Source organism: Hippoglossus hippoglossus, chromosome 4 (genome assembly GCF_009819705.1).
Source record: "Hippoglossus hippoglossus isolate fHipHip1 chromosome 4, fHipHip1.pri, whole genome shotgun sequence".
Lineage (NCBI taxonomy): Eukaryota > Metazoa > Chordata > Actinopteri > Pleuronectiformes > Pleuronectidae > Hippoglossus > Hippoglossus hippoglossus.
This window is the reverse complement of record NC_047154.1, coordinates 8,284,501-8,311,906: the sequence shown is the minus strand read 5'-3', so window position 1 is coordinate 8,311,906 and position 27,406 is coordinate 8,284,501. Positions and strand designations below refer to the sequence as shown.

At 44.0% G+C, this 27,406-nt stretch overlaps 3 protein-coding genes across 6 annotated transcripts; 1 reads left to right on the top strand and 2 right to left on the bottom strand.

The window, feature by feature from the left end:
• Positions 1 to 637: 637 nt before the first annotated feature.
• myoc (myocilin) lies at positions 638 to 8,657 on the bottom strand. The gene is made up of 5 exons (XM_034583096.1): positions 7,876 to 8,657; positions 4,466 to 4,531; positions 4,290 to 4,382; positions 1,852 to 2,063; positions 638 to 1,770 (listed from the first exon to the last, which is right to left on the bottom strand). Exons 1-5 carry the CDS (start codon positions 8,360 to 8,362, stop codon positions 1,189 to 1,191), a joined length of 1,440 nt encoding a protein of 479 aa, XP_034438987.1. The 5' UTR covers positions 8,363 to 8,657; the 3' UTR covers positions 638 to 1,188.
• A 3,723-nt stretch (positions 8,658 to 12,380) lies between these two features.
• On the bottom strand, positions 12,381 to 22,736 carry vamp4 (vesicle-associated membrane protein 4). Of its 2 annotated transcripts, XM_034583105.1 has the most exons (9): positions 22,459 to 22,736; positions 21,877 to 21,993; positions 20,332 to 20,433; positions 17,751 to 17,797; positions 17,546 to 17,596; positions 16,101 to 16,201; positions 13,998 to 14,077; positions 13,783 to 13,834; positions 12,381 to 13,686 (listed from the first exon to the last, which is right to left on the bottom strand). In XM_034583105.1, the coding sequence occupies exons 2-9, from the start codon at positions 21,877 to 21,879 to the stop codon at positions 13,661 to 13,663; spliced, it is 462 nt and encodes a 153-aa protein (XP_034438996.1). In that variant the 5' UTR covers positions 21,880 to 21,993; positions 22,459 to 22,736; the 3' UTR covers positions 12,381 to 13,660. The 2 variants fall into 2 exon arrangements, with proteins under 2 accessions (XP_034438996.1, XP_034438995.1); XM_034583104.1 differs by lacking the exon at positions 21,877 to 21,993 and having other exon boundaries at positions 22,459 to 22,733.
• An 830-nt stretch (positions 22,737 to 23,566) lies between these two features.
• rangrf (RAN guanine nucleotide release factor) lies at positions 23,567 to 26,351 on the top strand. 3 transcript variants are annotated; one of them, XM_034583102.1, is made up of 3 exons: positions 23,567 to 23,784; positions 23,889 to 24,853; positions 24,898 to 26,351. In XM_034583102.1, the coding sequence occupies exon 2, from the start codon at positions 23,936 to 23,938 to the stop codon at positions 24,503 to 24,505; it is 570 nt and encodes a 189-aa protein (XP_034438993.1). In that variant the 5' UTR covers positions 23,567 to 23,784; positions 23,889 to 23,935; the 3' UTR covers positions 24,506 to 24,853; positions 24,898 to 26,351. The 3 variants fall into 3 exon arrangements, with proteins under 3 accessions (XP_034438993.1, XP_034438992.1, XP_034438991.1); XM_034583101.1 differs by having other exon boundaries at positions 23,575 to 23,784; positions 23,934 to 24,853; XM_034583100.1 differs by having other exon boundaries at positions 23,575 to 23,784; positions 23,911 to 24,853.
• The last annotated feature ends 1,055 nt before the right edge of the window (positions 26,352 to 27,406 follow it).

Genomic DNA, 27,406 nt, shown 5'->3' with positions numbered 1-27,406 from the left:
ACATAGAAACCTCTCAGATTGAACTAGTCACCACATTCAGATGAGGCAAAGGGTTTATAGCGGGTAAGTATGTTTAATTAAAAATTAATCACATGAGAATCACATCTATAAAATTTTTGCAAGGGTTTTATAAGTTTTTAACAATTAAGATTAAAGTATGCATTGTGTTTATCCTCATTAAATAAACTGTCTTTTTTTTTTTATGTAGCTCTTCATCATTAAGACGCCTGTAACAGTTTGATTTCAAACCCTTTGCAAAATCTTTGCAACGCGTCTAGTTGATCAGAAATATTAACCTATTAAAACGTATGCCTACAGACTTGATCACATTATTAATCATTTTTACAGAAAGTACAAATGATTTACTAATGCCTGAGGCTTATTGGAAATGAGTGACACAAATGTATTAAGCCCTGTTTCCATCTTATTTAATTACTGATATATATTTTTTAAATCAGTGTACTTTTAAATGGTTTTAAGTCAAGAAATATGAGAAATGCCAATTAGTCCCTCAGTTATCCTTAAAAATCTGTGAACATCTCCAACCAGATTTGTTTAATAAGTTGTAGCTTGCAAATGAAGTGGTTTTAATAGGCTATAATCTCTGAGGTGTAAAATGCCATAATAACCAGATTAATTTGTAATTTCGGAAGAAGTTTATTTCATCATGATTTTGAACAGAAAACAATGTACAAGTGCATGCAATAATCCATACATACTGAGTGAGCGAGCACTTTATTTAATAAAACAGGTGAAACATGGTACTGTGTTTGGGTTGTAAATCGTATGCTTTAATTATCCCACTTAGCTGCTGATGTTAAACCATTCTCCATCTTTCAGACCTCAAATATAACGTGTACTTATATCTTCACAGAAAACAGAAAAATAATAATACATCTGACTCAAAGGCGGTACAAAAATATTTCCTCTACTAACATATTTGTGGACTGTGCCACAGCAAGAGTCCTCCCGCTGAGAAAAAAGAAAGCAAACCTGCAGGGGGCGCTGTTCCTCAAACATATTCACTTCTTTGTGGATTCTGGTAGTTCAGCTCTACACGTTGGATACTGATGGTGTGTTGTCTTTCTAACTGCTGCTACCACACACACGTTTGTCTCTAACGCTCTGAGTCTTTGAAGCAGGAACAGGTGAGCACACGTCTCCTCTCAGCAGTCACCGGGGTCGGCCTCAGTTGACCTGCTTGCGACCCAGCCTGAGGTCGTAGGACACTATGTGGAAGTTGTCCCAGGCAAACAGCTTCCTCTGAGCCAGGCTGTAGTCGACCATGGAGTTGTAGTGGTACTTGTTCCTGAAGGGGATGGCGATGGTCTTCCCCTGGCTGGTGGCGGTGTCGTACATGTAGTTGATGATGGTGGTGGGTGCGGCGTAGCTGGACACGGTGTACATCTTCCCGCAGATGATGAAGGAGTTGGCCACAGAGGTCTTCCTGATGTTGGTCTCCCAGCTCTTCTTCACCTCCAGGGTGTTGGGGTCCAGCTGCGAGATCACAATGGCCCCTTTCGCTTTGCTGGTGGAGTAGACGGCCCACAGCCCCTGCTCGTCCACGGACAAGTCGATGTCCGTGTAGCCCCCCCATGAGTAGGGGTACTGGCCGTGGAAGCCGGCGTGGGGGAGGTCACGACGGGCTGCGGTGCTCTCAGAGGCGAGGTCGTAGCGGATTAGGGTGCGGCTGCGGCGTCTCTGATAGTAGAGAGCGCCTCGGTACACAGTGGCACCAGTGCTCTCCACCAGCTCGGGCAACAGCAGCACCTGTCACAGACAATAACCAGGCATGATCCAAGATCTTTTGGGCTTATTCCCATGAAAGAGTATGAGCCATGTGACACCCACCTTGGAGGGAAAGCCTTTAGAGAGTTGTTCCATGTCTTCATAGCCGAACAGCTGCCTGACATCAGTGCCAATGGCGTCGATGCGCCAGACCATGTTGGGTCCATAGGGGGAGACGGCCTCAGGGTCCTGCATCCAAACACCATATTTACCTGCTATGTTGTCGGCTTTCCTGTGAGTGACAGGCTCACCAACTGAAACCAGCTCCCCACAACCTGTGAGCAGGAAGGAGAGGACATGTGAGAGGAGGGAGGGGGGGATATTAACAAATACAAGTCTTTTTGTTCAGACAAAACATGAGGGAAGTTTTAAAGGCCTTACAACTGCATACACATCAAAGACACGGATTATGCAAAATTGCCCAGGATGTAAATGGTGCAAATTGAAGACGCATCAGTTCAGTGATTAATTTTGAGCAAAGAATTTATTTCAATATTTTAGGATTTATGAATCGTTTAAATAAATAGCGACAGGTTGAAAAGGGGCAGAAACTGGAGTGACTCTCAGAGCGCAAACCTCAACCAAGGCCCAATAATCTCCTTAAATTCAATCAACCAGTTTGCACACGCCTCTAGATATCAGTTCCCTAAATGTGCCCGATTTTTTTACATCAAGGAATTCTTGACAGACAACTGACTGGTCTGTTTCCCCTCTCAGTAACGATTTCCTGTGGCACTGCCATCTGTGGTTCAGTTCAGTGATTAGTTTCTGGTCATGTGTCCCAGAGATGTTATGAATCTATTTAGGGTCGAAGCTGAAGTATCGATCCAACCTTAAGAAGTAGATCTTTCTTGAAATCATTCAGGGGGCTTCTGGTTTAAGGTGACTTCAGGACACAGTCAGTGGTCCTCGGGGGTTAGGGATCTACAGGTACATGTCTTTGGCTGAGGGACGATGGAGGTAATGTGTGAGCTGATCAGAGGTGTGATGATGTCAATGTTTCTCATCATTGAAGCAGACAACAGGTCCAGAGATGCTGCCTGAAGTCTCTGTGCGCTTCAACTTTGTCTGAGTCACCACCATCAGTGCAGCAGCTGCGCTACGTCTCATCTCTGCTTCTCTAACTAGGAAAACGATAAGGCAGGCCGTATATTTACCACTTCCTAAAATACACCCTCGCTCTCAGGTCCAGGACGTAGCACCGGATTCAGGGTTAGATGGGAATATGTTTTATAAATACACCTATTACCATGGAGCTTCTGTGTGGCACAGCCTCATCAGAGATCATGTGACCTCACGTGGCGACTCCACATGTCCTTTAACGGTTGCCCAATCAATGAAACCTGCTGAAGAACCAGCCCATTTGGTAGTGTGAGCTTGTATGTGGTTTTTGGGGGGGGTGTGTGTGTGCGTGTGTCTGTGTGTGTGACATCCTTGTTAGAGCCCATTTACGAGACATCCACGAAAACTCAGGGCGGCCCTCATACCTACAAATTGGCACGACTCTGGTATTCTCGGCCCAAATGCTGCAGTATTAATAGCAGTATTTGCTTTGAGGCTGTCAGCAGGGGGGGTGAGTGTCATGTTTGCAGGGTCAGATGGACAGAGGGGGAGGTGGGGGAGAGGGGGGTGAGTGACAGAGGTATGAGCTGGCAAGACTCTGGAATTTAAAGGATCATCATAGTGTGCTAGAAGATCTTGGCTCTTCTGACCATTTGAAAATCGGACAATCTGACATGTTTGACATCGTCTTTCTTATTGTAACAAACAGCCTTCGGGTCTTCTTCATTGAAACATTGCTACGCTTTCTTTGTGTTATCGCCACCACCTGTCGGTCAGTGGCATAGGATGAAACTGGCTGCAGGAAATGTGTGTCAAATTGCCGTGTGCGTGAGCGTTTGTTTGTTAGTTTGCAGAATTACCCAACAATGTTCGATTTCCATGAAAGTCAGGGAGAGTCAGGGAAGAACACATCAAATTTGAGTGTGGATCAGGATCAGGGGGTGGATCCAGAATACATTTTTTTTAACATTGTGAGACAAAGCGACTTTTGACATTTTCATGGATCTAGGTTTTAAAAAATCCCGATGTAAATAGAAAGCATCTAAATAGAAAGGGCCCATTCTAGGGTAAAGAAAACAACAATTCGTACAATTCAGAAAATATCACAAGGATTATTTTATATAAAATTTCTGCAAATAGATCCCTTTCACCTAAATCTTCCACACTGGACCTTAAAAAGTGAACGGTATAATAAAATCCATGCAGAGTTATGCAGATATGTGTTCACTTAAATGGCCTCAATAAGTCACTGAGAAGAATGGAAGTAAACAGATGCCTCAAATGGTAGAAATCTTCATTAAAACCTCAACTTAGCTCATGGTAACTCTTACCTGAATAAGAATGAAAGCATGGATTCAAAACTGCACATATTCGTTGACAGAGATCAAATAAAATGATATTACTGGATATCTCTTATGATATTTTGAAATAGGTGAGACCTGTGTTGTCATCAGCGCCATCAGGAGCTGGCACCTCCGTCACCTCGGCCTTCAGCTCCTGGAAACCTGTGTGTCCATACTGCCACGCTGAGTCTGAAACAGGGAGACACGGAGTGAGATAGAAAGAAAAGAAAACAGTAAAGCTGAGGTGATTCTGCAGAAAACATATGTCCCACCTCTGAGACTGCTGCTGTCCCCCTGTCTGTTGGGCCTGTTCATCAGGTGAGACATCTGACTGGAGCCTAAACACACACACACACACACACAGTTTCATGATTTTATACCACATCACTTATCATACAATAGTTTGCTCCCAAATGTGGCTCTGACAGTAGTGACAGCAGGAAACGGGACAGCAAGAAACAAATAGCCCTGACTGGATTCCCAGCTGCTCTGGAGTCAGACAGTCGGTGGCCTGGCCGACACACATACGACACACACACGACACACACTTGACACCTCATCCCACCCCGACACTGTCAACTTCCCATCTTCAAAACTTCAAACCAGACGTCTGGCTCTTCTTCTTCTTCTTCTTCTTCTTCTTCTTCTTCTTCTTCTTCTTCTCCTCTAACACTGTCAGATATCACCTCTTTTCTCCTCTTCTCTTCTCTCATTTCTCCTGATCTGTCTATTCTCCCATTCTCCTTCTCCTTCTCCTTCAGGAAGTCATTACTGTGTAAAATAAACAAACTGTAAAACACTTTGTGAAGCACTGTTGGAAAACTACAAACTATGAATATAAATAAGCATGGATCATTAAAATGGATCAGTGGTATGTGTTTGTGTTTGTGTGTCTGTGGGCGACTGTTAGTATGTGTGTGGCCACGTGCCTGCCGTGCTCTAGCCTGTGCAGTGTCCAGTGATTTCAGGCGGATAATGAGCCTCAATGATGCAGATAACATTAAACGCTTGCATCTGGAGGCTGTTGCTGATCCTCACTGTTGATGAAGAGGAGGAGGGAGCTTTGGTAACGGAGCAGATGACAAACACCAGGACAAAGTCGCTGTGAGTGTGTTCCAAACAGAGAAATATTTGTAAAAGCTATAGGTGTGTGTTTGTGTGCGTGCGTGCGTGCGTGCATGCATGTGTGTGCCATATGTGCCCTTTGTGTGGAGAGGAGAATATAAAGCTCACAGGATAGACAGATCCTAATTTCAATCTGTGGAGTCGTAGGTCTAATCAACCTCTACTACCAGAGTTCAGTGGAGCTGTTGGCTCTTAGTTGGATCCAATCCTCTGCAAGAAGTTCACTCTGCAGACAATGTTAATGTGGAGCGTACAATCAACAGAGAGACCATTTGATCCAAAATGAGTCACGATACATGGACGTCCGTGATCAGATCGGTGATTGAGACATCACAGGAGTTCACTGAACATTGTTTATGTCTCCTTCTGCTTCACGTTGAAAGAAAACATCTGAACGTCACGGTGAATTTCACTGAGTGCTGGGAACAGGCTCAGCTCCAAGTTAACTTCACGTACTTGCACTGAGACGAGAACTCTGATAATAAACTTCATTTGGACAGTGTTCTTTTAAAGTTTGAAAGATGTTTGTCTTTTAGGCTGCTGGGCCATGATAACAGTCCTCGAGTAAAAACAATTCCAGCTAAATTTCCCTTTCAAATACCTTTTTCTTCTGTTCACTGTTCACTGTTGTCAGCATCATGTCACAGTTTTAGTTTGTTGAGCTATGAAGGCCAGATCTCCCTTAGAGGACAATGCACAGGTTTGTTGTCTTCTTACCTCCACATGGACATCATGTTTTTGTGTTTGTTTGTTTGATATTTATCAGGATTACGCAAAAACTACTCAACCAATTTCTGTGAAATTTCTTTAATTCCTTGATTTCTCAGAGAATAGTTCATGGATGGATGGAAATGGATGAAAATCTGATTTGGTAAGAGGACTGATATTTCTAAGGGTGTGAAATTTGATGCAGGTCAAAATAAAAATCTGGATCTTGTGAATTTAAATGTAGTTTCATAAGGGGAGTGTTGGTATGAGCTCTACTGAGCAGGATTCCCATTAAATATTGTGAAAGGATCTGTTAAAGTTTGGAGTGGAGATAAACGGAACCAGGATTTCTTTTCACTTTCTGTAACATAGTTATAGAGGGCGTTAACCTTGGCAGAGGTATCTTCTCTCTTGTTGTTGCAGTGTAAATGTTTGTGTCTTTTTACTTTTAAAGTCATAAAATACTATTGCAAATTATCAGATGGTAGATTTATAGAGACAATTCTTACCAAAGGCCACAGCTTGGTTTGACAACAATTAAAACTCATCGTCACTCTTAAACATGAACTTGTATCTCCTCTCTGCTCTGGTGCCGCACGTCTTCCTCTTACTATGATCTGTTCTACATGTGTCTGTCACCCGGAGGGGCCCCCTCTGTGTATTTCTGTCTGCAGGTGCAAACATGAGGAGCTCAGCAGATAACCTGGAGTATGCAGGAGATGGGCTCTCCTAATGCACAGTATTACCGGTGCATGGGGCGCTGGCAAAAAAAAGGATTTACTGCTGGCAGCAATCCTGGCTTTTACAAGAAAAATATTCTGAGAGCCAGGAGGGCTGGCTTAACTGAGAGAATACAAGGGGCTGGTGACCCACAGGAGATGGTGGGGGCGAAAAGAGGAGCATGGAGGCTAATTAGACGGATGTTCGGCCACTGCAAACACACAACATACCAGATCTTAACCTCACTGGCTCCAGGATAACTCCCAACCTCTTTGGAGCCCTGATGGTTTTATGTTCTTAGACTCCAACCCCCCACACTTTCATCAGCCTTGACCCACCAGGCGTCATCAAAAGCCCCGAGATGAGACTCGGGCAGTGAGCCGCCACTTCAAGGGCGTGCATCACGTTTCAGCCGCCCCTCCCCTCTCCCCCGGCCGGGTTATTCGCACCCTGCTCACCATGCGGAGGGAAACACCAGTCATAAACAAAGCAGGATCTGCTCATAAATACTGAGCTGACCCTCCCTGGCCTGCCTCCATCACCCCTAAATGTAGGCAGGAAACGGGAAGCAGGGAAACCTGAGACAAGTGTCTTTGCAGACTCATAGGGCAGCCAAAACATTAAGCACACAAGTGGAACACACACAAGCAGGTACATGTTACATGTACACACAGTGTTCCCCCTGCTTTTTCTTGTTTGTGGGTGGATATGGGATCAGGAGGAATCTGAGCTTCATCACTGCACAGAAACAGATACACACACATACCTGGGACCCCCAAGCTATGCACTGGAATTTTGTGTGGCTCTATACATGCATGGTATTCCATACATAGAGGACATTTATGTCTCATCACTTCACTGCTCCAATTAACCCATTATCCTTATGTCAGAGTCACCAAACACATATTTCATCAGGGAGACTGTCATTGGGACATGGAGTTGTACATCTTATTAACATAGGATTAGGGCAGATTTTATATAACAAATGTATATATATATATATATATACATTTTATTTTAATTAGCTGTACACTTAAAATAATAGAATATTTACAGTAAAAAAACTATTTCTTCATTAAGCTTTGCACATTTTTGTAATAGCTGTAAAGTGTGTGAGTGTATTGCTCACCCGCAGCAGGTCTCATCAGGCCACCGTTCTGCAGAGAGGGGCTGGGCGGCACTATGGGGGTCTGCAGGGGACAGGGTCTGCTCCTCAGCTTCTCCATCTCCCTCCTCATCTCCTCCATCCTGTGCTGCAGTGCCCCCAGCTCCCTCTCCAGACGCTCCTTCTCCCGCCGCAGCAGGTTCCTCTCCCCCGTGGCCCGGTCCAGCGCCTCCTGAAGCTCAGCCTGGGCCCTGGCTCCGGACGCCTGGGGACCCCCGGTGTCCCCACCTGTCAGGCGGGACACCAGCACCTCCAGCAGACCAAGTCTGGCCTTCAGACCCTCCATTTCTGGGCCACTCGTCTGTGGGCAGGTGGCCTCTGCAGGGCTGGGTACAGTGAAGGTGTACTGGCATCGCCCGCTGCGGTCGTTTCCCCTCCAGAGAGAAGCTCTGTCCTGTGCATCACCTCGCAGCAGAAGACCACACATACACAACAAGAGCAGGAGGAACATACTGGAGACAGTCCCTCAACACAGACTCAATTTAAGATTCTATGAACAATTTTTTGAATGTCCAGACTTCTTTATTTCTCAGCTCAGAAATCTCCTCACAAAAACTCCCAATTTCCGGTGATGTCTGTTGCTCTCGTTTCTCTCAGGTGTCTCTTGTGTTCCTGCTGTTACGAGCTGCTTCTCTCCTCCCCTCTCTTGTCCTTCTCTCCTCAGTGGACAGGTTCTCTTAACACTGAGCTCTCCTCCAACAGCTCACAGATATTTATACAATCTGGAGGGGACGGACGGAGGGAAGCAGGGGAAGAGAGGAGAGGTGAAAGGGAGGGAGGGGAGTAAAGGAGAAGACTAAAGGGGAGGGTGGGGATCAGAGGCAAGTGCGTGTGTAGAGGGGGAAGGGATGAAAGAAGTAGAGTAAAAACATCACATTTTTACACAAGTATGTTTAACTTTCTGCAAAATCCTGCATCTTGGATTTTGGAGTCTGGCTTTTTTTATTTCAACATTCACCCCCTGCAACGTCTTCATCTATTTGTGTTTTATCTGTAAAAACACGCCCTGATATGCACAATGGCGACCCATTTGTCCGAGGGGATTTGGAGGACATTTGGCCGCAGCATGGCAGGGTGAGCTGGGCCTCGTCGGATACAATTACCTCCTGAGGAGCCGGTGTCCTCTTTCATATTGGTAGGGGGCCTGAATGTGACACAAGCAGCCAAAAGGGCCATCGTTACAAAGGGCCCGCGTTACGAGTCAATCAATGACCACATAGCCGATCCCCAACATAGACATGGGCCCTTCAGCGTTTTCAGGCTGCAGACTCAAGTTTTGAAATGTATACTTAACACAACAGGAATGAGCTGTCGGGGGTCATCTGCATCTGCGCTCACTTCCTTCCACTTGCTGCCTGGGTGGATCTGTCTGCCTCTCATCTCTTTTCTTTAACACAATATCACAGACAAGCTTGAACCGCAGCCTCCGAGGCTCGCTCCCGCAGTCATGTGATACATTGGATGAGCGCTTGTTTATTTTCAGAGAGGATGAAAGATTTGAAAGTGAGAGACACAAACCAGGCGGGTGTGCCGACACGTGCATCTTTCAAATCCCCGGCTTCACAGCTCTCAGCCCTCATATCCTGCCTCTTTGTTTGGGGCTCTCTGAATCTCGGCTCTGTGTCTCCTCGCTCTTGTGTGTGTTCAAACTCCTCAATCATCCATCTCTGCTGACCCGCCAGGTCACCCCGAGCCGTAGAACATCACCTGACGCAGATGCCTCACTCCAGAGAGGCCAGAGGGCGCAGAGGGGGGGAAGGGGCCACAAGGTGAAGTGCGCACACTCTTGAAAACACACCTCTACGTGCAGATTGATGCTTCTCCTGCCTCCTGTCTCTGCACATGTTTACCGGTGCCAGAGACATTCATCTGGGTGAAGTTAACTTGATGATTGGAAGGACAGAAAGACAAATGGATGAGATTGTTTTCCAAGACAGTAGTGTTGCAAAATCTCAAGGTGTGGACACATCCTGTAACGGGAAATACCTTGAAGAGAGGGAGGAAGGTGAATGTGTGACACGTGTATAACATGATGGAATAGAGCTGTTGAAGAAGGGTGAAGAGTGAAGAAAGAAACACATGGGAAAGTAGGAGAAGTGAGGAAGAGGTTCCACTTCAAAGTGGGAATATTCGAGAAAAGGACGAGATGTGTTTAAAAATATCACAGTATCATGTGTAGATGGTCTGGAGATTTATTCTCCACTTCCTCTGGCTACTGACACATCCACTGCTCTGTGTGTGATCAACAGTCTCCTCTGGACAGGGTGTGTGTGAGACTGACTAATGCTGGTTGGCACGTTGTCCGCTCTTCTCAATTGAGAGTTTATTTCACTTTTGTATGACTCACATAACCACTGCTATGCCCGGAATCTGAAGTCATCCAGCATGAGCTCCTACCAGAGGATCAAAACATCCTCCGCTGCCAGTGCGGGTGTGTCAGCAGAGGCAGGGGGGATAAATATGTCTCATGGTGTACAAAAATACAGCTCGGCATGACAGGGAATGATTTATTTCCCTTTTGCTTGAGGGCGGACAAAGTCCTGACCAGAATCAAACTCTATCTCTTTTCAGGTACATTTTAGAAAAGATTTTAGGATTTTATTCTTGACTTTAAAGGCCAGTCGTAACCTGGGGTACTCAGCTAAGGCCCTGCTCGCCATTCTACAGTCTCGGCTGAGGACCAAGGGTGATCGGGCCATTTCTGTTGAAGGACCCCGACTCTTTGGAACAATCTCCCTGAGGAGATCTGTCTGAATCCCTCTTAATGACACAGTTTTATAAGTGTACTTTCTCATGACCTCCCAGGATTATTTTTAACAACTTTTTAACCTTTAACTATGGAAAAAAGCTTTATTATTATTATTCATATTTTATGAATATATTTTATATATTTATTTATCTATTTATTTATTTATTTTCTGCCTCTGATCTAACTGACTAAATGTTATGTTCTCTTAAAACCGCTTTTAATTGTTTGTTATTTTTTGCCTTAAATTCGAACTCGTAAAGTACCTTGCAACTGCATTTTAAAAGGTGTTATAAATTTAAGTGCACTATTATATTAAATGCTGTCTGTGAGAGCTGTAACATTTTCCAGCTGCTGGTCCAACCAGGACTTCAATTATCAGAGTCAACAATGCATCAGCAAAAACCTCACATGGACAAATAGACATTAAAACAATGTACATTATATTAAAAGCACAACTACCGTATTATGATTAAATGCAAAAACAGAAAACAAAAACCTTCCAACCACTGTTCTCCTACCCAGAATCCACCAGTCCTGTCACGAAGAGCCTTGTCCCTATGCACACAGGCAGTGGACTGCTCCAGACGTGCAACAACTATGTTAAGATCTAGAGAGGAAAGAGTACGTGGAGATTTACAGACTAATTATTTAACTTTAAACGTCACTTTAAATATCAGGGGTGCTTATGGGACAGTATTTTCACAAATCTTAGATTAGATTAGATTCAGTCATTCACCAGAATCTGGCTCCTGGAGGACACTCCCTAAACATGTATGTAAAGAAGTCCCCATCCTTAATGAAACACAGTGTAAGTTGAGTCACTGGTCACTTTCATTATACAGTTGTATATATACCTTATTAGTTTGAGTTACATGCACTCTATAAATAGAATTATAGTGGATTAGTTGATGATGGGGGGTTTGTGCAAAGCATTCAAATGTTTGACCAGACTTCTGGTTCTTGGATATCGTCTCTCTAATAAGCAGCTAATGCCAGAGGCCCTGTAAACGTGCAGTGAAATTAACATGTAGTCCCCAAACTAAGCCAGCACTGCCTTTGATGGAACGTACAGTGCTATGAAATGGATATGATGAACTCCACAGGCCCAACCAGGACGATACTACCTGATGTCACTGAGCAGGACTCAGCAACCAACCAATGGCATCAAGGCTACATCTGCACTTGAAAGCTCTGAAAGAGATGACATGACCTCTTTACGGTAAAAGCTGCAATAAATCCTGCACCTCCTTCCACGTGCAGCAGCAATGAGTGCGAGCTGGAAGGCCATCTGCCTTAGATCAATGAAGAAGTAAAAGACCTCTGTGGTTTTATGTTCGACTCCCTCAGAAGCGTTGTGCGGCGGTGGCAGAGCTGTCGCAGCGCGTGTGCGTGTCCTGTGAGGGCGAGAGCCGCGCGTCTGTCAGAACAATAACTCTTCTCGGGCCCTGCAACTTTAGTGCCATCTTGGGACTCCGCGCTGTCAGTGAAATAACAGAGCAGTAAAACGGTCGGCTAATGAGAAGAGATAAAAGAAAGGAGAGAGAAAATCTTAGTGGTCCAACGTGGAGGGATGGCATGACGATTAGTTTTTCCCTCTTCACCTCCAGTCATCCATCTTTCCATCAACCCCACTTACTCCTGTGTTTCCTCTCACAAGTTTTCCACTGATTCCTCTCACTGTTCTTTTGCGATTCGGTCAATTATTTCCAACCACGACCAGTGCCCTTTAAAACCACTTTATTTCAGAGCAGAAATTATCAATATATCACAGTCTTCCAATGCAATGCCAGAATATTGTATATCATTACAGAATCAATATTTACAGCTAAAATAAATTACATAAAAAAAATAAAATGACAATGTAGTTTTATTTTATTATACAATTAATCAACCCAGACACAGAGACGCCTATGTGTGTTTCACAGTTTTAAACTTGCAGCACTTAAAAACAACCTAAACGTGACAGTACACAGACACAAACCGTCCCGTCTGCGGCGATGGGAATACCAGCGTCGGCACAAAGCACCACACTGAGCGACCAGCAGAAATAGGAACGTGAAAAAAGAAGCCGTACTAAAATTACCAAAATAAAAACATCTGCGGAGCGAGAGACGGTTTAATGTCACTCGCAGGAAAGTAGGACAGCCGTGACCAAACCGGCCCAGAGCTCAGCAGGAGGGGGAAGGTGAGAGGTGGCTAAGAGACATTCATAACCCGGATGTTTTGGTTTAACACGGTCCTGTTGTACAGTACAACAGACTCTGAGGAGTCATGTGGAATTGAAAACTTATAGAGGTAAGAATAATGTTGATTAAAAAGAAGTCACCTTCGCCTGTGCAGATGAACCTCAGATGTTCCCTGCCTGGTGTCAACACAGAGAAATGTAATTGTGTTCACAAAATGTTCCCTGTAAACGTTCTCCTCGTCCGTTTTGGACCAGGAGAGCACAAAGAGAATCATGGGCAGACATCTGAGATTCATCTGGTCGACGTTACAGCGTCTTTGTACCAGGCTGCTGCAGCAGATTCAGACCAGCTACACTAAGAAGAGACAGTTGGCATGAATTACCTGCCTTTACAGTATATATATCTATATGATGTAATATACAGGACCTGGAGTTTCCCTGCTTTCAAAGCAAAGCCAGGGCCTCACATGTGATATGTATCATGGAATGGAACGATCCTTCATGATTGACAGGAGCGCTGAGAGTGAGCCTTTTCTCCCAAACTGCATTAAAATATCTCCCCCATTTTCTTACCCGCTGTGTTCCCTTTCTGTCGCAAAGTTTCAAGCCAGGGATCTAACGGTAAGATCTGTACTAAGGGCAAGTCGAGGTCAGACCCTTGAGGGTACACGGGCTAATACTGGGGAGGGTTATGGGAGGTTGGCTGGCACCCCCTAGCAGGAGTGGAGGACTGTGTGCAGAGGAGAGGAAGTGTGGGAGAGGTGGGAGAAGGAGCGAGGAAGACGAAGGTTCTCCCCTGTCCTCCTCCTCAGACACTAGCGATATCGCAGGATCACCGGTACTGAAAGAGAAAAACGATACAGAGAGAATATTTACTGTAAAGTTCAGCACATTAGGTCATTTCAAACAGTGCTAGGGGGTTTGGTCTCATACTCACTGATGATGATGAGCAGGAGAGCGACCACAACCAAGGCAATAATCATCTTCATCTGTCGGAGAAATCATGCCCATTAAACACAAACCCTTTAGAATACTAAACATCTCTGACAGTGGACAGAACACAACACAAATGCAAAACCAAAGGGAGATATGATGACAGTCTCGCTCTCTCACACGCACACACACACACGCACGCACACACACACAGCCCACCTTCATGTCTCTCCACCACATCCTCCTGTGCATCTGTTTGGCTCGGCTACTGAAGGCAGACGCATTGTCCGATAGGCTCTCTGGAGCATCACATGAACACAGCACAGATAAGAACACGTGAGGAGAGAGAGAGAAAAAGCAGAAGAGAGAAAAAAGTGAACAATAAACAAGCTATTGTGTGCAGTTTGATGTTATCAATGAGGTTGCTCAAGCTGGGTGGCCCTGTGCTGTGCAGTTATTATAATGTGTTTAAGTTACACAAGGCTGCTGGTGAAGATTTAAATGTTAACTCTGTTGACGTTAACAGCAAGATGCCAAATTTGCACCCAGCGGAGGAAAAACACATTTCCTCCAGCTTCCTGCCTTCTGTCCTCGCTGTGAGATCCAAACTGCTCGTGCACGCCCCTCTGTCTTTCTGTTTCTTGGATACTGTTGTTAACTCGATGTTTATTCATGTTAACAGGGAACGTTACGGCTCCCTAGCGTGCGGCGTTCTACTTGTCCAAGCCCCTGTCCCCCTTTAGACCCTTTGTGTCTGTCATGTGTGTGCAGTTTCCTCGGCCATGTGCCTTTTAACGACCTGTCGCTACTACAAAGAGAAGCCCGCAGACGGGACCTCTGAGGAGATGCTTGTTAATCGGGAGGAATTTAACAACAGTTTACCTGCAAACGGCTCAGAGGGGCTGACTGCACACGTCAATCACATGATGTTATATACTCATATAAAATCTACTGTTAAGAGCTGCGTGTACTGCAGAGACACACACAAACAACAGATGGGTTCCAGATGAGTATCATTATCTCAGTTGGCTGGTCAACAAGCCTCATCTCTTCATGAGTGGAGGAGAAAGAGAAGAAGACCTGCGTGTGTGTGTGTGTGTGTAAAAAGTTGTGTAAAAAGTTGTGTAACAGGGTGAGTCTAACAGGTTTCACACACATGCTTGATATACACCAAGTGAAAAAAAATGGAGCTGTGTGAATGAGAAAGCTTTCAGACACACACAACCTGGTAAAACACTAAAACTGGTGTGTAAGCAACTGCTCCCACACACACAAAGTCCTGCTCCACCAAAGTTGTACAAGGTTGTTTAATAGTTTTACTACTCCTGGACACGTATTTGACAAATATCACACATTTTTGCAATGTAAATGAGGTGCGACAATTTTTACTTCCACCAGGGAGGTTGTGTTACTCCTGTCCGTTTGTTGGTTGGTTGGTTGGTTGGTTTTGTTCGATTGTCAGTCAGATTACGCAAAAACCTGGTGGACAGATCATACATTGGTCAAGAGAGGACCAATACAATTTGGGGTGGATCTTGAATTTGTATATCTTTCTTTAATACTACCAGATAGGGTGCTTTTTGACATTTTCACAAATTTCCCAGGGAATCATTTATGGATCTTGGTGGGGAAAAAAAATCTGTCACATTTAGGAGACTGAATCCACTTGTTGCAGCTTGGTTGAATTTAAGAGGAATGTTCTTCTCCAATGTCATGATTTGACAGTTGGACTGTTTGGACTGTTGCTCAGACACAAGCCATCTTGTTAGTTGCAGCGTGTGTTTGAGCCTCTGCTCAACTACTTTATGTGATTAAGTTAACAAATGATAAAATGCAAATGCATCAATCAACTCAGCCACAACATGCTGCTTCCTCTTTGGGCTCAAAATATTTAATGCAAATAGTTGATCATTTGTCTGGTCCTGTTTCAATTTGGTCTTTTCTCTTATATAAAGTTTCTATAATAAATATATAATAAGTTTATCTCATATACAGGCAGGTTTGAGATCTAACCACTGATTTGAAATTACATTATAGTCAAGTGCATTCCTCACGTTTAGGATCACTAGGCATCATTAACTTGTGTTTTTCTTTTAAATTGGATGCACATTGCACAAATGTCGCTATCAACAAAAGTAAATTTCCTGTGAAAAAGCTCCCATAAGGTGAGATTAATGATCCACAGAGTCATGTGCGAACCATGTGTAAGCTACCTGTGGAGTTTGTGTTGGCGTCATTTTACTTTGCAAATCCAAAAGAACACTTATTTTGCCCATGCAGACACACACACACACACACACACACTGCACAGGTGTGACTTACCCGACTTGTCCTGCAGGTCGTCGAGACGTTCGCCCCTCTCGATCACTTTCGAGATGTTCTCCTGCATCACATCGATCACTTCGTCAACCTGCGACTGCACCCTACGGACACGAGTTGGCGTGAGACAGAATCGTAAATAACGGATATAAATCATGAAACGGGAAATGTGCAGAATTTGTTAAGAATTCGTGCTCTTTTCCAAAGCTCCAGCAACAGCCGTGGCCAGGCAGAGGCATTACATTTTTGGGTTATCTGGTCATCCCATTCTCATGCAAACAACCTTTCAGGCATTTTCTCAAATTTGGCACAAACATTCACTTTCATTAGATTTTGGGGGGGTCAAAGGTCAAGATCACTCGGAGCTCACATCCATCCCATTGTTGAGAACTCAATACATCAGTAAGGCCTACAGGGAATTTCACGACATCTGGCACAAATAGAAGTTGAAAAAACAAGTTTTAACTGAAGCATTCATACGCTAATACCCTGAATATTGCACCTTTTATTAAATTCATTCAGTCTGGTCAGACATGGGTCTAAACTGCAGTTTGTCTGGCCATAATTCTGGTTTGGGGTTTTTTCGGTCCGCAGCACAGAGCACCTGTTTTTCCAGCAATATCCTCTCCTCTCCATCTAACCTTGTCCAGCTGGTGGGCAATAAAAAGCCTGCCAGATGATTTTCAGCCTTACATTGATCCGCCAAAAAAATCGGCTCAAACCCTTGCTTTATTCACGCAACTCATACCCGAGCATGGCATGACCAGTACATATTAGCCTTCTGTCAATCTTATTTGAAAGTAACCTTGAGCAGGAGTTGTCTGAGGGATGCAGGGTCAGCAGGAAGGGTTTGTTTACTCTAATAGAAAGTCACATTTTCCACCATCATTCCACTGATTGTCTGTCAGAGTTGGACTTCAGCTTTGTATTAGAAACATGAATATACACAGCCATAGTAAATATTGACATCAGGACGTGGGGGACAGCTGCCACAAACACACAAACACACATTTGAGGGACCTGACCTCAAAAGGTTCAGACACACAGAGGTGAGGAGCATGAGCCCTGCGGACACGACATCCCTGGATTCAGTAATGAATGGGCGCCAGGTTCATGCGCTAACAATGACAAATTGTAAAGTATGAAGAGAGCGTGGAGAAACAACTCTGGATGCCAGACTGTCTCAACAATGACCTCCTCTGTTCTCCTGCTTGTCTGTAACTGCAGTTTAATGTGGAAACAGACTGCAGTGGGATGGAGGTGTCCTGGGAAGGTTACACAATAACCTGCACATGACGGTCTCTCTTACACAATATGCTAATAACTACGGCTTCTGGTAAACACGCTGAGCCGCGGTTACATAACACCAACACCAAATTTAAAGAGTGCTGGTTATACAGCTCTAACCTCTGGCTTTTTGCTCTTATGAGGAATGTGTTTGTACTTACTGCTTGATTTTGTCATTTTGAGGTCCAAACCTGGGTCCTGTGGGGCCTCTCCTGGAAAACACACATCAACGAAGCCAAGGTTACCAGCTGAATGGAGGAACTTTCAACTTTACTCTACTCTTTGAGTACTCTGCTGTGTAAAATGGACTTTACATATCTATTGTTGGTCTAATGAGCTCGTTGTCCGAATACAATACATCCTTACAGAAAGAAGTCTTCCTCCTCGTCAGAGTCCTCTTCCAGCAGGTTCCTCTGTAAAAGAGGAAAAGGTCACAGGTCAAATAAGGATCAACTCTGGATATTGATATTATTCAGAAGACGTCTTGTGACGAGAGCAGGGACGGTGGCTTCACTGCAGAATCAAGCTTTTTCTGCTGTTCTGAGATCAGTATCTGTGTAAGAAATGGGAACGACCAAACTGGTTGGTCACACCAGTCAACATTTCCACTGGTTTTCAGACAGTTGCGTTTGTCTGACACCAACTTTGGGTTTTGGGGGTAAGGACCCTGCCACCAACAGTATGTCATTGATTCCATTGCTGTGGATAAACACTAGAATTAAGTGTTTTACAGCTTGAAATGTTTCCGATCAAGTTCAGGCCAGTTCCAGAACCAGAATGTAGTCAGTCAGTCAGAGTACGTTCGTGGCACTCACAACTGGTGCTGCTGACAGGCAGACATGAAACTGATGTGCCATTCAGCTGATGTGCAGATAAGGTCCAAATGCACCATTATTATTGTAGTGCACTTAAGATATGATGACTAACAATAAAGTTCTGCTGTTGTGCTTGCCAGCGCTCAATAAAAACCAACCCTCTTCTGCTCGCTGAGACACCTCAACATCTCATTCTGACAAGGACACTCAGTTTGCTGAAAGTCTAAAATGCATCTTCAGATTCAGGTATAAGAAAAGGCAGATCTCTGTGATCTTAAGGGAGATTATCAGACAGGAGAACTAGTGAGGACAGCTGCATTAAATTCTCACAGGAGGAGACAGTTAGGAGTCTGTTTTTCATTTGATAGTTGTAAGCAGGATTATATTCCCTGATACTGGGAAGGAATGGTTTGCATTTTTACGAGATAATATTTATGGATTCCAGCAGACATTGCGTGTCTACAGTATGTTGATCCATGTGTTCTGGAGCATTTATCACATTTGAAAGACAGGACAAGGGAGAAGTTTAGACGCTGGAAGTCCTTGATGCTGGTGCACTCAAAAACAAGATTTTAGTGTCTTTCACAAAGACAACAGATCCTTGTTGTTAAGCCATTTTCAGACATTGACCGTGGTGCAGCAATGTTTCTGTCTACCACTCAAATCTTGTTGTCTTTACAAGTTGACATCCTTATTTCTGTCTTCTGTGGTGTTATGACACCTTTTTTTCATCCTGAGATATTTGTATTCTCTTTGGGGTATTTTTGTTAGTTTTGCATCCGTCCCCTGTTAGAAACGTCATCAACACGCCACCTTTCTCGCAGTGAATCCTCCGGAGACTTTTCTGCAGTGTGGGATCACTCAAACATTCTCTGTAGTTTTCTACTAGAGAGCTGGCAGGAGAAACTCCGGAGAATGTCCACTGCAAATGACTCAGACATTTGATATCTCACATAAAGCTTTTAGGAGATTATCTGGAGTTTGTGTCTGAAAGCAGCTTTAGTTATATCTTAAACCTTCTGTCATGGTATTCACCTTCTATCCTACATGACACTCAGCACGGAGGAAACCCCATGGACGCCGCCATGCCAACATAGACCTTTATTTTCTTGTAAATACACGGCCATCTGCAAAGAACGCTGAGGGGATGGGGGCCACATGATCATAAAGAACTTTATAAGCTGAGGCACTAATAGTCTCCTTCTGTATGATTTCTTACTTTCTGTCTAAGATGGGCAACGTGAAGGGAACTGTTAGCTATTATCAGAGGACAGGGGGGTGGAGCACTAAAGGAGAAGCAGGTTAGGTGGAAGGGATCATTTTGTTCTCAACACGTAAGCTTATCTTTGATCCCACTTCAGCACACGAGTAAACAAGAGGACATAGAAGAAACAAATGATTGTATAAAGTAAAGAATGAGCGAGAGGACAAAGCGGGGTGGAGGTGGGTGATTGCTTTGATTAACTCCAGACATTTGGCCAACGGAATTCTTCACGTTACCATCCATGAATTCCCCAACCTCCTCCACTCCCTTTTATTTTCTCCTTTACTTTCGCCTCAGTTTTTCCACTAGTATTAGTCTGATGAACAAAATATCGTACGGCAAAATTCTGCATTTTTATCTGTTTGGAACAACAATTGACATTTAAAAAGAAAACTTACCGTACATCAATGTACTTGCAATTATTGTGTAAAAGGAATTAACGCATTCATTATTTTTGCAGAGATCCTCAGCTGGACAGTTTTTCAACACATCTGACAAAGTCTTGGGTGTGTTCAGAAAGGTATGAGCCAGATGACATGGGTTTAAATACGTGTGTAATACTTCAAAATGTGCTCAATGTTACTTTTGCTACTCTGTATTTACTGATTGTGACATCTTTAACTTCAAGCTGCAGCTGGCCCATTTGTAAAGGATTTTAGAATCCAGTGTGTTTATACAAACCCTGCCGAATGTATCCTGATTGGACAACACTTCTGACACACCCACCAAATGAGGGAAAGCATACTTCTGAGACTTCTGCACACTCTGTTCGAGCAAACATGTTGTTCAACCCACAGACCGGAGCAAAATGGTGCAAAACGTTTTGAGATGAAACGTGGCCCCCGCCCTCCCTTCACGTGCGTCTCACCCTCTCACTGCGAATAGATCCCGTGACCTCGTCATCATTCAGGTGTCTTTTAAACTTGGGGGGCATGGTGGCTTCAGGCTGCTCCTCCTGATCTGGCTCCCTCTGGAGGACAGGAGGAAAAGATTTGTTAAAGTCTGTGGCATTGTGAAGCAGAGAACACAAACAGTCAGACAGTACTTTAATATTGTCAGGTGGAAGTAAGTAATCTGAGTTGCAGGCATAACTGCAGCCAGATCTCGGCTGGGAGCAGAACAACAACAAAATTCATTCACATAGTAACGATTGCATAAAAGAGTCTGGTCATCATCAAGCAATATGAGGACTCTGGCCCCAACTCTGCCTGTTAAACTGTTTGACTTTGTTATTGGTCACAGTGAGGATTTCTTTCATTTCCTCTGCAGGCTTACTTTCAAATGGAACATGTTTAAAAAACATCACTTCCATTACACCTGCTTTCTGTGAAAAACAGTTTAATAATGTCAGTTAAAAATACCTAAGTCTTGATTTCTCATATATCTGCTGTGAGCCGTCTCTAAGTCTCACTCTCTACCGTATGAAAGGAAATGTCATCACTGCTCTGTGTCTTTGAGTGAAAAACCCGACAATGTCGGCTGTGGAAAACATAATGTTCTTCCATCTATACCCCCTTGAGTTTGTGTTGGTGTGTTACATGTTCCAAACAATGTGACCAAACACAGCAGTGCCTCTGGCCCTATTCAGACCTGGTATTACCATGTGTCCTGAGAGACCTGACGGGACCTGAAGTGGACAGCGCTAAGTACGTGTGTTCACACCTGGCATCTGCATCTGCCTCCTGTTACCATTTGTGATTGGATCTTACTTCCCCACTCTATATGCAATTAATCATTTGTGTTCACAAAGATCAAATTATGTTGTTTTTACTCAGGCTCAGTTTACAGATGGGCATGTTGTCAATGTGTGTGTGTGACATGAGTGAGCAAGACAGAGAGGTGAAGAGAGAGAGGAGGGGGGGATGGGGGGTCAGGAGTGGTTAAATGAATCTGGTGCAGCTCAGCTGTGAAGGCAGATAATACTATAAACTACACTATCAATCATTATGTGGTGATCAGTGTTGATACTGTGGCCCAAAACAAATCAAAGTATGGACACTGAAAAGAGTATAAACATGTTTATTGTGAAAGTGCCGGGGGTCAGAGGACCTCAGCTGAGTGGACGCCCCTTCATACGTGGCCCAGGATGCATTTGCGTTCACAGAGCTAAATAACGTGGCCACCTGTTTCCCAGACCACCTCAGAATGTGGGTTGTGTGATTGAATCTCAGGACACATTGAGGACGCATTTGGGTGCGTTGTGTGTGTGCTCATCCGGACGGATGTTAATACCAGATTTGAAGGAGGTCCCAGTGACGCTAAACTGAATAATGATCCTCAGCTCCTACTTTATTACTCATGGGGGGGGGGGGGGGGGGAGACACTGCAGATTCTCTCTCTCTCTCTCTCTCTCTCTCTCTCTCTCTCTCTCTCTCTCTCTCTACATCTTTCAGTGCAACAATGCAACTAATACCATTGAATCCAGGTCAGTCTGACACTGTGGTTTTCAGCAGCGTCCTTTTCTGGCACTGCTGAAGGAAAAAGGCCTTTCAGAGGAAGCTTCCAGTAAACAGCAGAGAGCAGCGGAGGACTGAAGCAGTGGCAGCATGAAGACAAACACAGACACAGAAAGAAAAGAGGCCAAGCCGGACTTTAGAAAACAAGTCAAGGAGAGAAGTTAAATCAGAGATCTAAACATGTGCATAAGAAAATAAAGGAGGACATTTAAACAGATGCTAATAGATGGATGTGGGAAGATGCTGCTGTGTTAGAGAGAAGCCCCCCTGAGAGGAGCTGGGAGTGACAGTGAAGCTGACATCTCTGGAGTGATTACATCGCAGTTAGCTAGCTTAGCTGCCTGTTAGCTTGGGCTACAGAGCAAACACTGAGGCTCGCCCACTCCAGCCCTCTGCCACACCACAGTGATACAAGTGGACCTTTGCTAATGCAGCTAACTAACAACTCGCCCTGTGCTGTTTCAGACAGGCCGCCTGGTTCACTGTCAAACCTAGCTACCCGGCCAAGCTAAGCTACGGATGCTAACGTGGCTAGTTACCTGCTGCTTTCCTACAAGATCCGAAGCTCGGTGTTGAACACAGAGACCCTGGTGTTGATCCGGGGAGGCTCCGCGGGTTCAAAGCGTCTTTTACAGATTGATCTCATTCATGTCACACGCTGTCCGGACGACGAGGCTGGATTATCACCATGGATGCTAGCGGTTGGCTTATCCCTCTCTCTGCTCAGCCTGGATCAGCTGACCGGGAACCACACACAGCCGGCGGAGGAGAGAGATCCAGATGTTTGACAGCTTGTGGAATTATTAGGATTATTATGATGATGATTATTATCATTTTTTTCTGTATAAATACTTTTACTTGTGTTCAAATTGGACAATCGATTTGATTTTTTTTTTTAAACAATTCCTCCTAAATACAAGGAAGTACACTTCAAAACTATTAATGAAAGTTATGTCTCCAATGAATTGATCAAAGGAAGATTTGATCAATGTATTTTCACCCATACAATAAAATGTGGAAACAACTGAACACGTAGTTTATGATTATGAAACCATACAAACCTTATGGAGAGCAATGCATGATTACCTCAGATCCAAATCCATAAGCATATATTTATTTTTCTTTCTTAATATACAGATAGGAGTCATTTTGGACTACAAAAACATTTAATCAATAACATTGAACCTTTAAGTCATAAAGTATTTGCACCTAACCCTTTTTACTCATTTCTTATTCATTTATATCACTTTGTCTAAACGTCTGTGCTCTCAAGTGTTTTGTATGTTTAAAATGTCGGCAAAAGACCCACATTGTCATTAGGTCGCAATGCAAACTTTTGAGCTACTCAATTTTCTTGCTTTCAGTATCTTTTCAGCAGCACTTAACTTGAACCCTTGAAACTGTTGTTTTGGAAGCTTCATGCTTCACACTGTGGTTTTGGTCCCTCTCTGTCGTCAATATGAGAAAACCCATATTTAATGTAGTCGCTGCAGTATTTTTGTTTTATTTACAACTGCTTGCCTTGGTGCTAACAACTGATACACTGTTGTCATGACAGCAAGGGCTGTGGGTGGTGCTGCCTCATGGGAAAGTCCTTCAAAATAAAAGCACAGCATTAAAGAGCATGACTTTTCCCCCAAAAACTATTTTTTCTTTCACACAGAAAACTGCGTCCCACTCAAAGGGGCCCTGCGACCAACTCTTGGGTTTGCGACCCACCACTTGAGAACCACTGGTCCAAAGCAACATCCACTCTTGGTCTGTAGGGGGCAGCATTACGCTCTATAGGCCACAGCAGGCCGGAAACTGTGAAGAAGAAGAAAAGCAACAGCCGAAGAAGGAAAGAAGAACAACGTGACAAGTCGGTAAGACCCGGGTGTGTGTATCACGCTGTTTACCAGCTTCTTGTTGTATTTCTAGACTTATCATATAAACCAGGAGTTGTTTGAGTGGCAGCAGGAAGTTGAAGTGTTGGTTTGTTGTTTGTTCAGATCCCCTCACAGCCCTCACACAGAGATGCAGGGAGCTGAGCAGCCTCATCCTCTGTTTGGAGGAGCACTGTCAGCAGTCATCCCCCTCACCGCCACAGACATCAGCGAGCTGAGGGAGATCCCGGACAGCCAGGAGGTGTTCGCCCACACTCACACGGACCAGAGCCTCATAGTGGAGCTGGTGGAGTACCAGGCCCAGGTGGCAGACCAGGACTCCGCCAGGTATCACTTTGAGGACATCGCAGGCAGCAACAAAGCTCTGGAGGCGGGTGCCTGTGCAGTGATCAGTGTTGTGGCTCTGCCCAAATCTGACCTGTCCCTGTCCCAGTGCAGCTCAGCCTGGATGCTGACGGGGACGCAGAGTGTGTCCAAGTTCAACGAGGAGGCGAGGAACGCGGTGACCCTTCACCTGGGCGTGTTCCGCCTGCCTCAGTTCTCCACAGAGGTCCTGATCACCTTCAATGACCCGCAGAGCATCAGCCCTGACAGCAGCAGTGCAGCAGCTCTGGAGACACACAAAGTGCCGTGGAGCTTGCAGGACTTTCAGCGCTTGCTGCAGACTCTGACTCTGCACAACCCCGGGCTGTTTGAATAGAACCACTGGCAACCTCACCTGATTACATTCAGTCTTTCTCTGTGACACCAGTGGGCTGCATTCAAACCTACCAGGATGTGCTTATCCGGGGGCCCCATGATGAACAGACCTGTGGGACGATCTTGAGTCTCAGCCCAGAAGATTTGAAAGCAGTCCTTCCTCTGCCCTGACACACATGAATACACACTCTGTTCCACCTCTGATGTTTACTTTGTCATAGAATGAAAATGAACATATTTTTGTATCATAATACATTTTAGAAGTAATGTTCGGGATTATTCCATTATTTTTGGATGGCCTGAGTTAGGCTTATTCATAAGTTAAATGTGTTTCATAATTACCTGCAGTGTGGAGATCTTATAACGTTTTTCAAGACATTTCTGAGAGAAAAGTAAGATTTGAGACAAATATCAGACAGGCAGATGCAGATTCTCCACTTTTGTTTCCCAACACTTGAGATAAAATGATATGTACCTTTTTATTGATCCTCCGTAGAGGAAATTCACACTCGACACAGCAGCACAAGGAAGTAGCACAGCAGAGGGGAAATGTAGTAAGAATAAAAATTGAAAATATGAAAATAAATACAAACCTGTTCTTCTAAATGTGCCAAACAAAGATTGGGATCCATTTTGTGAAATTTGTCCGTTTCTTTGTAATATACAATTCGATATGTGCAGCACTTTTCCCTTTACACAGCCCTCTCCCCCGAGCCTTTCCTCCCTCCTCACTTATTATACTTCTGTTATTTTACTCCAAAAAATCTGCCCTCATCCTCGGGTGTTTTCATGCTTACACAGACATGCTTGCAGTTAAATTGGAGGTAATATTGAGGGATCCTCAGACTCCTCGGTGGGACCTGGGTTTTGGTCGTTAAACAGTGAAAATTGAGAGGACAGGTCCCATCAGAAATATCTATAATGTCAACTGTTTCCATCATTTACTGCAGTGGCCTCATGGTGGAGTAATCCATTAGCCTGAACCCTGGAATGAAAAGACTTAATTTAAGGGTTAGTTTGGTGAAGTAAAAAAATAAGGATTATAAAATGGCCTTTATTAATCGTTGCTTTGAAATCAAAACCAGCCCTTTGAACTTTTGGAGTCCAAAGTCATGCTAAATTTAAAAGAAGCCATTTCGCCTCAATTACGCTCTGCTGTTTGAATTATGAATGATTTTAACTTCAGTCTGCTGTTAAACCAAACTCATCTCTGCAGGCATTGGCATCCAGTTAGAGTTGTGTAACATATAAGAGGAAGCACAGTCTGTCTCCTGAAAGCCACATACAAACCCTCCTCATCCTCCGGCGCAAACACATCAGGTTAACGTCTCGTAAATTCAGGCATCCAAGTGTAGCACATTCCTTCGTTCACCACAACATTCACTGTGTCACAACAGCAGAGTCTCTCTCTGTCTACTTTGGATAATTTGCTGCTGTTGGTTCTGGTTGTAATTAAGTCTCCAAACATCCTGTCTTTTCAGACCTGACGAGGGTTTGAGAAATTTGACTTGCAGCTCACAGGAGGAAACAATTCCCCAAACATTATAAAACTATTTCCAGGTCCTGAAAAAGCCCCTATGGGATACTCCTAGTTGAGTGGTCTCAAACTGTTTACATCATGATATTTGTCATATGAACATGTATATACAGAGTGATGAAAAGTTTAACGAAAGAATGACTGTTTCTATTTATGTTGTTTCATTTGAAAGTTGGGGAAAAAAATGTTGTGGCAGAGAGATTCCATACAGAGACACGGGACATTAACTGGGCAGTTATGTGGTATCAGTGGCAGAGCTCATGTTCTTGTAAGCTGAAAAATATCTTGTATAAGCATTTACTAGGAACTCTGTTGGCTTAAGAGGCTAAATGTTGATCCTGTCTTGGGTTAAAATGATGAACTGTGAAAATTTAACATAATTAAAAACTAGAAATAACACACTGGGGTTGTACGAGTCCAAGTGACAACTGATTGGAAGAAATCCCTTAAAGGCACACAAGATATGTTCAAGAGGCTAAAACTGGTTTTGCCACGTTGACCAATGACCTTTGAGGACCCAAATCTAACCAGTGAACATTTGTGCCAAATTTGAAAAGATTCTTTTGAGACGTTCTCAAAATAACTTATACAAAAAATGTGCTTTGTGTGGTCACAGCAACCTTTGACGACCAAAATCTAATCAGTTCATCCTTGAGTTGAAATTAACGTTTGGTGTTTATGAGATATAATGTTCACAAGAATGGGATGGACGGAAGGACAGACAACCCTCTGCCTGTTGCCGACGTGGAGGCATAAAAGTTTAAGTTACAATAGAGTTAAAATTGGAACATGTAGTTGGCCTAAAACTAAAGAACACTCATATTTATCCAGATGTTGGAGAAAGGGGAGAATGGCATTAGAAGAATGATGCTGTGAAGAATGGAGCCAGAAAACACCAGCATGTTCTTTTAAATTTAGCCGACATTGTAAATGTTATAAAGGTTCTTAATTCTCAGGATTGCAGTATGTGAGGCCCCCTGTGGATCTACAGCACTGAGAGTAACGATGTTTACTCTCAGTCACCGGGGGAAAAGGACGGATGCCTGAGCCGTGGTGATGTCTTTGACCTCCAGTGACCTGAAGTCTGGCACTCGTCTTCCAGTTTCTGCTAAAAAAACCTTTGCTGACAGGTGAAGTGACGTCTCACTGATGAAGACAAATACATCTTTCCTGTTCCTCCTCACAACAACTGGCAGCTTGCTGACGAGTCCCTGAACCAAACTGGATGTCCAAACAAGCAGAAGTCCAGTCCTGTCACCAACAGTGCCTTTGTTTTGGAGGAGTGGTGCTTTTACTGGCTGAATGTTATCAACAGCCTGGTGTAATCTGTGCTGAATAAAGTAGACACCTCTGTTTGCCCCCGTC

Coding starts and splice junctions, on each gene's coding strand:
- myoc (XM_034583096.1), bottom strand. CDS start 8,362: ATGTTCCTCCTGCTCTTGTTGTGTATGTGTGGTCTTCTGCTGCGAGGT. Junction 4,383..4,465: donor GGACAGCAGCAGTCTCAGAG/GTGGGACATATG, acceptor TCCCTGTTTCAG/ACTCAGCGTGGCAGTATGGA. Junction 2,064..4,289: donor TGGCGCTGATGACAACACAG/GTCTCACCTATT, acceptor TCCTGCTCACAG/GTTGTGGGGAGCTGGTTTCA.
- vamp4 (XM_034583105.1), bottom strand. Junction 17,597..17,750: donor GAGGAGGAAGACTTCTTTCT/GTAAGGATGTAT, acceptor TGTGTTTTCCAG/GAGAGGCCCCACAGGACCCA. Junction 16,202..17,545: donor CAAAATGACAAAATCAAGCA/GTAAGTACAAAC, acceptor TCGTGTCCGTAG/GGTGCAGTCGCAGGTTGACG.
- rangrf (XM_034583102.1), top strand. CDS start 23,936: ATGCAGGGAGCTGAGCAGCCTCATCCTCTGTTTGGAGGAGCACTGTCA.